Genomic DNA, 6,311 nt, shown 5'->3' with positions numbered 1-6,311 from the left:
CCCTCCCTCCCTCCCTCCCTCCCTCCCTCCTTCCCTCCCTCTCTCCTTCCCTCTCTTTATTTAGTCCTCTTTCTACTATACCATGATGCTTCTCTTTGAGCATAAACAGAAAATTATAGAGGAAAAACTGATGTCAGGGAGAATGAGCAATCAGTAATCAATGCTTTTTTCTTTGTTTTCTTTGTAGGATCCTTAGTCTTCCACAATGAACCCTGTTTACAGCCCCGTGCAGCCTGGGGCTCCTTATGGCAACCCTAAGAACATGGCCTACACAGGTGAGTGGCATGAGAATGGCTCTCATATTGAGAAATGGTGGTTAAGGATGTTACCAAATAACTTGCTGAATGACTTCTGGTATACTACACCTCCAAAAGTCCTGGTAAAGCTTGGGAACTTAGAAAAGATATGTCTGAAGTCCAGTAGAGATGGAAATAACATTCTTGAGGGCTGGACAGTTAGCTCAGTTGGTTAGAGCATGGTATTGTAACACCAAGGTCAAGGGTTTGGATCCCTGTACTGGACAGCTGCCAAAAAAAATCTTGAGACTAAGGGACATTGAATTGTCAACTAGTTAGAAGGAAGGGTGGTAACATTTGTTTACTGAGTACTCACCACGGGCCTAGCCTGTGCTGGGCACTGTCACATACCTTATTTCACTTTAACCTTAAAGCAATTCTGCACAGTACAGCTTATTATCACCATTTCACAGATGTGAAGATCATAGTTACAGTTAGAGGCCACAAAACAAAACAAAATTAGATATTTGAACCCAGGTCTTATTATTCTGAAGGCTGTTCTTTTTCCTGAACTGTATACCAAGCTGTTTTCTACTTCTCTGCCTTTATATATGTTGTCCCTCTGTCTGGAATGCCATTGTCCCCTGGTAACTTTGCCTTATTCCTTAAGAACTCAACTCTGAACTCAGCACTTTTCCAGGAAGCATTCTCACACTTAATTGCTTTAGGCAAGTTTCTGACCTTCTGGAGCCTCAGTATTCTCATGTATAAAATAAGGGCAATTACCCTGTTTCACAGGGCTGCTGTAAGAATTACATAAGCTGTTGTAAGATACTCAACATATAATACCTGGCACAAAGTAAGTAATTAATAATGATTATTGTTATTTACAAATAAGTAAAGATGAATAGGATGTATGGCAATGGAAGCAAATGAGAAAACGTAAACTGTCTAGCATGGTGCTTAGCACATCATAAGCCTTCAAAAATTTTAATGAATATAAGTCAAAGTGGAGATACAGTAACAGTATAAACAAGCACATGGAAATAAGAAGTTATAGTCAATTCTTGACCTTACAGGATCCAGTCAATACTTGAGCTTAGCTGGAGTAAGGAATAGAAAAGGGAAAAAGTAGAAAAGGAGGATCAAAAAGTAGATTAAGGTCTTGGTGGCAGGATTAGGGGTGGGAAGATGGGGGAGTTTTGCCCCAGAAAACAGTCAGTGGCAGTGAGTGGAAGCTGTGGAATGTACCAGTTCCCCCTTATAACTCCTACTTATGCACTTTGCTATGTATGCTGTATAGCCTTCTAAGACGAGAGTGGAGAGATCTCAGAGAACTCATTGTCTGGTTGTTTCCAAACATTGCTCTACAAGAATGGGGGCCATAATAATCATATACAGTGTATATTGACAAAATAAAAAAAATAAATAAAAATAAAAATAAAAAAAAAAGAAAAGAAAACTACAAGAATGGTAGGAGAGTGTTTCAGAGAGTCCTCAAATATTCAATTTGATTATTTGAAAATATTGAGCACATCTTCTTTAGAGAAATGCAGAAAATATTGAGCACTATTTTCATAAAGCGCACATACATGTAAAGTGATCACGGTGTTAACTTACACTTCTAAGAATGCGTGTTAATTTTTTCTAAAACTTGCTACCATTTGCTGCAGCTTATGTTTTTAAATCAGGGTTTTCTCAGTGCCGTGCTACCAAAATAACATTCAGAAATCCATTGGAGTTGAGCCTGATATGTCTGTAGCAGTTATTCCTAACTTTCAATCTCGTATGTTGTTTTAATGACAACAGCTTCATTGTCCTTATTATTTAAGCTTAGAAGTAAATATTTTCTGTTTGAACTTATATTGTATATTTATTCTAATAAAATTAATCCAGTAACCAGGACCCATGGGACAGTACCCCACACCCTACTAGCTCAGGGAGCTTGTTGCTTTCCCCAGTTCCGAGCATTCTAGCAACCTGAGTTTCTTTGCCAGAGGTGACTGATTTGCTTTGGCAGACAGAGCCCAGGGGAATCCTGTGGGGCTTTGGTTTCCTATTTGCTGTGATCCTGGCTGCCTTCAGTCTTACTAGATTTGGTAAACTTGAGATGGAAGAAAACAGTTGCATTTATCTATTGATCTGCACAAAGAAGTTTAGGCAGTGTGATATACTAGAAAGGGAACAGACCTTATCTCTGCTTGGCACTTAGTAGAACTTGGTAATGTGTTTTGACTGAATGAACAACAATCTGGTTCAAATCCCAGCTCTGTCAGATAATAGCCGGGTGACTTTGAACAAGTTGCTTAACCCCCCCTAAACTAAATTTCTTTCATAAACTGTTTTAATATTATCTATTTCATAGGACAGTTGTAAGAATTAAATGAGATGTTTCCTCTAGAGGGAGGGAGGATTTTTTTGTTGTTGTTTCTACTAATCACCAAGGAATATTATCAGCCTTAACTATGTTTTAAGTTAATTTATCTTCTGGAGATTCTAGGACCACACAGGTAGTGTAAACTTGACACATGTAGTATAAATTCAAACTTTACACAGGCCAAAGTTTCAAATTCGTAGGGAGACTTTTTCTTTTTTAACCAAAGCTTCCCTGTTGTATCTCTGTACTTTGGGTCAATTTTGTTTTTAAAACTGGCAATATGACTAAGATCCCAGCTTTATACAGGGGAATTTGGGTTTTAGCTCTCAGCCTTTCCAGGGCCCAAAGCCTTATCTCCTACCCTGTTGGCTATAAAAAGCAAGCCCTTTGATTGCCCAGACCGAAAAACCTTCCTAGAACAGCCAAGCGTCAGGTCACTGCTAAGACTTCCTGATTTTTAGTTTCCTCTTCATTTTTTGACCCCTGGGGATTCTTTTTTTTTTTCTTTTTTTTCTTTTTTAAGATCTTAACTCTGCCTAAGAATAAGATGTTTGTTATACTTTATCCAGCTCTTCTAGATATTGTATAGTAGGCAGATTTTCAGGTTATCTTTTCTTCTACATTGCTGGAAATGGAAGATCAAGAGAGATAATTTGTAAACAAATGCTAAATATAGTGCATTAGAGTAAACATTTTTTATTATTGTTAGTAACTAGTAACAGTAATGGTTATGTTAAAAAGTATTAATTAACACTGGCAAGCACATGCTAGGTACTATATATAATCTTATTAATTATAAAGTACTATGAAGTACTCTTCTTTTACAGATAAAGAAATTGTGGTGTTTTAATTCAGGTTATGTGACTTGGCCAGTGTATACAAGCTTTTAAGAGATGAGGAAAGATTGGAACTCAGGTCTTTATGATTTCAAAGTATATGTGCTTTCTATTATAGCAAGCTGATCTGTCTTAAAATATGTGCTCCTTTCACTGCTCCCAGTGATATGCTAAGCGAGAAGGTTGTCTTTTCAGTTTCTAGGACTAGGGAACCTTCCCTCTGAGGAGCTAGAAGCCTGCTCCTGACCAGCAGTTTGGGGTAAGTTCAGGGGGTAAAAGTAGAGGGGGTCAAGTCTATTATGGTGTCATCTGCTTCACAGGCAGCAGAGTGGTGGCTGTGGGAACAGAGGGGTTAGAACCAATCCTGATTTGAAATTCTCTCTGATATCTAAGATGGTAAATAAAATATAGCTTTGCAATACAGTATATTCCAGTGAGCAGTTATCTCCTAACCAATTGACAGTGTTCTGTCTCTGTCCTTTTTAAAGCTCCTTTACTGAGTACTTACTGTGTGCCAAAAACTGAGCTCAGTGTTTTACAGACAGTATCTTACACTTGGAGCAATCCTATGGCATGGTTATTTATAACTAGCTCCTTGTACATCTTGGAAAGTGAATTTAGAGAATATAATATGCCATATACAGTCATCCGTTGATGTCCATGGGGGATTGGTTCCATAGATTGTGTTATGGACTGAATGTTTGTGTCCCTCCTAAATTCTTATGTTTTTTTTTTTTTTTTTCCCTTTTTGTCTTTTTTCGTGTCCGGCAATGGATCGCAACCCTCAGTGTCGCGCCCGTACCGGACCGGGACCGGCAACGGGATCGCAACCCTTGGTGTTGCTCCCGCACCTCGCTCAGCCAGTGAGCGGGACCCGGTCTGTACATGGGATCTGAACCCTCGGCGGGAGCGCCACCACACTCCCAAGCGGCGCACTGTAGCAGTGCGCCACCAGGCCGGCCCCTAAATTCTTATGTTGAAGCCCTAATCGCCAGTGGGATGGTAATTGGCAATGAGGGCCGTTGTAGGTTTAGATGAGGTCATGATGGTGGGGCCTTCATGACGGGATTAGTGCCCCTATAAGAAGAGGAAGAAATACCAGAGCTCTCTCTGCCATGTGAGGAGACAGCAAGAAGGTGGCCATCTGCAAGCCAGAAAGAGAGCCCTTACTAGAACCTAGCCATTCTGGCACCCTATCTCAGACATTCAGCCACTGGAACTGTGAGAAATAAATGTCTGTCATTTAAGCCACCCAGTCTATGGTATTTTGTTGTGGCAGTCCAAACTGACTAAAACAGATAGTAAATACAGTGACTACTTGAATACCTTTCACCTAGATTCACCATGATAATGGGCTCTTTAAAGACTGGAGCATTTCTTTTTCTGAAGGCCTTAGAAAGCTTTCTCTGCTAGAATTTTGGAATATAGTCAAGACCTAAGTATTATTATTTTTTTCCTTTGCTTTCCTTTCTCTTTTCTTAAAATGTTCTGATGGTGTCAGTATCCAAGCTTCACCCAGAGGTTTGGTATGTGTTCTGGAAAGAGAACAGGTTTTAGAATCTACCAGATCTGGGCTATAATCTGGGCTCTGCCACTAACTAGCTGTGGGACCTTGGTTGAGTTATTTAACCTTTCTGAATTTCAGTTTCCTCAGCTGTGAAATGGGATAACAACATATATATAGAAGGTTGGTTCATGGGTCCATGAAAATGTTTATAAAGCCTCTGTCACTGTGCTTGGTTCATAGTTGACACTCATTTAATGGTTGTTATAATGTACAGCAATGAGTATACCTCTATAGAGAAAAGAGTATGGGATATAGAGTTAGTGACTTAGATTACAGACCCAATTCTGCCACTTAAGAACTGTATGACATCAGTTATTAAGCTTCCTGGGCCTCAATATATTATCTACGAAAAAAAAAAAAAAAACTATGAAAAAGGGTTAGAATTTCCTTCTTCACAAGATAGCTGAGAGTAATAGATGTAACAGGGCCAGCCATTGGCTTGTGACGAAGTTTCCAAACCCAATTAGAAAAGAATTCTGAAATGTGAGAAGTGATGAAGCCTTTAAACTAACCCATCATTTTATCGGTAAAAAGATGGAGGATAAGAAGTGTTTTGCAGAAAGTGTTGGAGCTGAGTATGGAACCATTCTGAGCCTGTGTATTCATTGTCTCTCTACCACAAAATAACATGCAGGGTTTCACCTGCCCTTCCCTACATCTTGTCCTGACCACTTCCCACTCCTCTGCTGGTCCACAGAGGACCAGGTATGGTCCCTGACTTCTGTATTGGGCCCTTACTGAATTTGCTGGTTTTAACCTGTAGCAAATATATGTCCAAACAGTACAAATACCCTAGCAGAAGATACAACTATCCAGGTTAGAAGGCTAACCTTCTGTTTGAAGACTTCATTTTTTTTCTCAGCAGCTTTTTTTTTTTTTTTTTTTTTTTCCTGGAATGCTTCCTTTGCTTAAAAAAAAAAAGTCAGTTTAAGAAGCAGACTTATTTGACACAGCAATTTATCAACTAGAGGACCTGGATAATTAATGAAGCTGATAGCCTGCAGATATAATGAATAATTTGATATATCAGTAAGATTAAAAAGATAAAATCTTGGGGCCGGCCCGGTGGCGCACTGCTACAGTGCGCTGCTTGGGAAGCGCGGCGGCACTCCCGCCGAGGGTTCGGATCCCACATACAGACCGGCGGCTCACTGGCTGAGCGAGGTGCAGTCGCAACACTGAGGGTTGCGATCCCGTTGCCGGTCCCCTGTACGGGCGCGACACTGAGGGTTGCGATCCCGTTACCGGTCAGTAAAAAAAAAGACAAAAAGGAATAAATAAATAAATAAATAAAT

At 39.8% G+C, this 6,311-nt stretch overlaps 1 protein-coding gene across 2 annotated transcripts in view; it reads left to right on the top strand.

Moving 5' to 3' along the window:
* The first annotated feature begins 186 nt into the window (after positions 1 to 186).
* FAM168A (family with sequence similarity 168, member A) overlaps positions 187 to 6,311 on the top strand; it is a 73,519-nt gene continuing 67,394 nt past the window's right edge. For both annotated transcript variants that reach the window (XM_008568559.1, XM_008568558.1), the window contains exon 1: positions 187 to 275. In XM_008568559.1, the coding sequence (XP_008566781.1) occupies positions 206 to 275 (70 nt within the window). In that variant the 5' untranslated portion in view covers positions 187 to 205. The remainder of the gene's footprint in view (positions 276 to 6,311) is intronic.

The sequence above is a fragment of the Galeopterus variegatus genome, unplaced genomic scaffold, assembly GCF_000696425.1.
Source record: "Galeopterus variegatus unplaced genomic scaffold, G_variegatus-3.0.2 Scaffold423, whole genome shotgun sequence".
Classification (NCBI taxonomy): Eukaryota; Metazoa; Chordata; class Mammalia; order Dermoptera; family Cynocephalidae; genus Galeopterus; species Galeopterus variegatus.
This window is presented reverse-complemented; position numbering and strand designations above follow the sequence as displayed.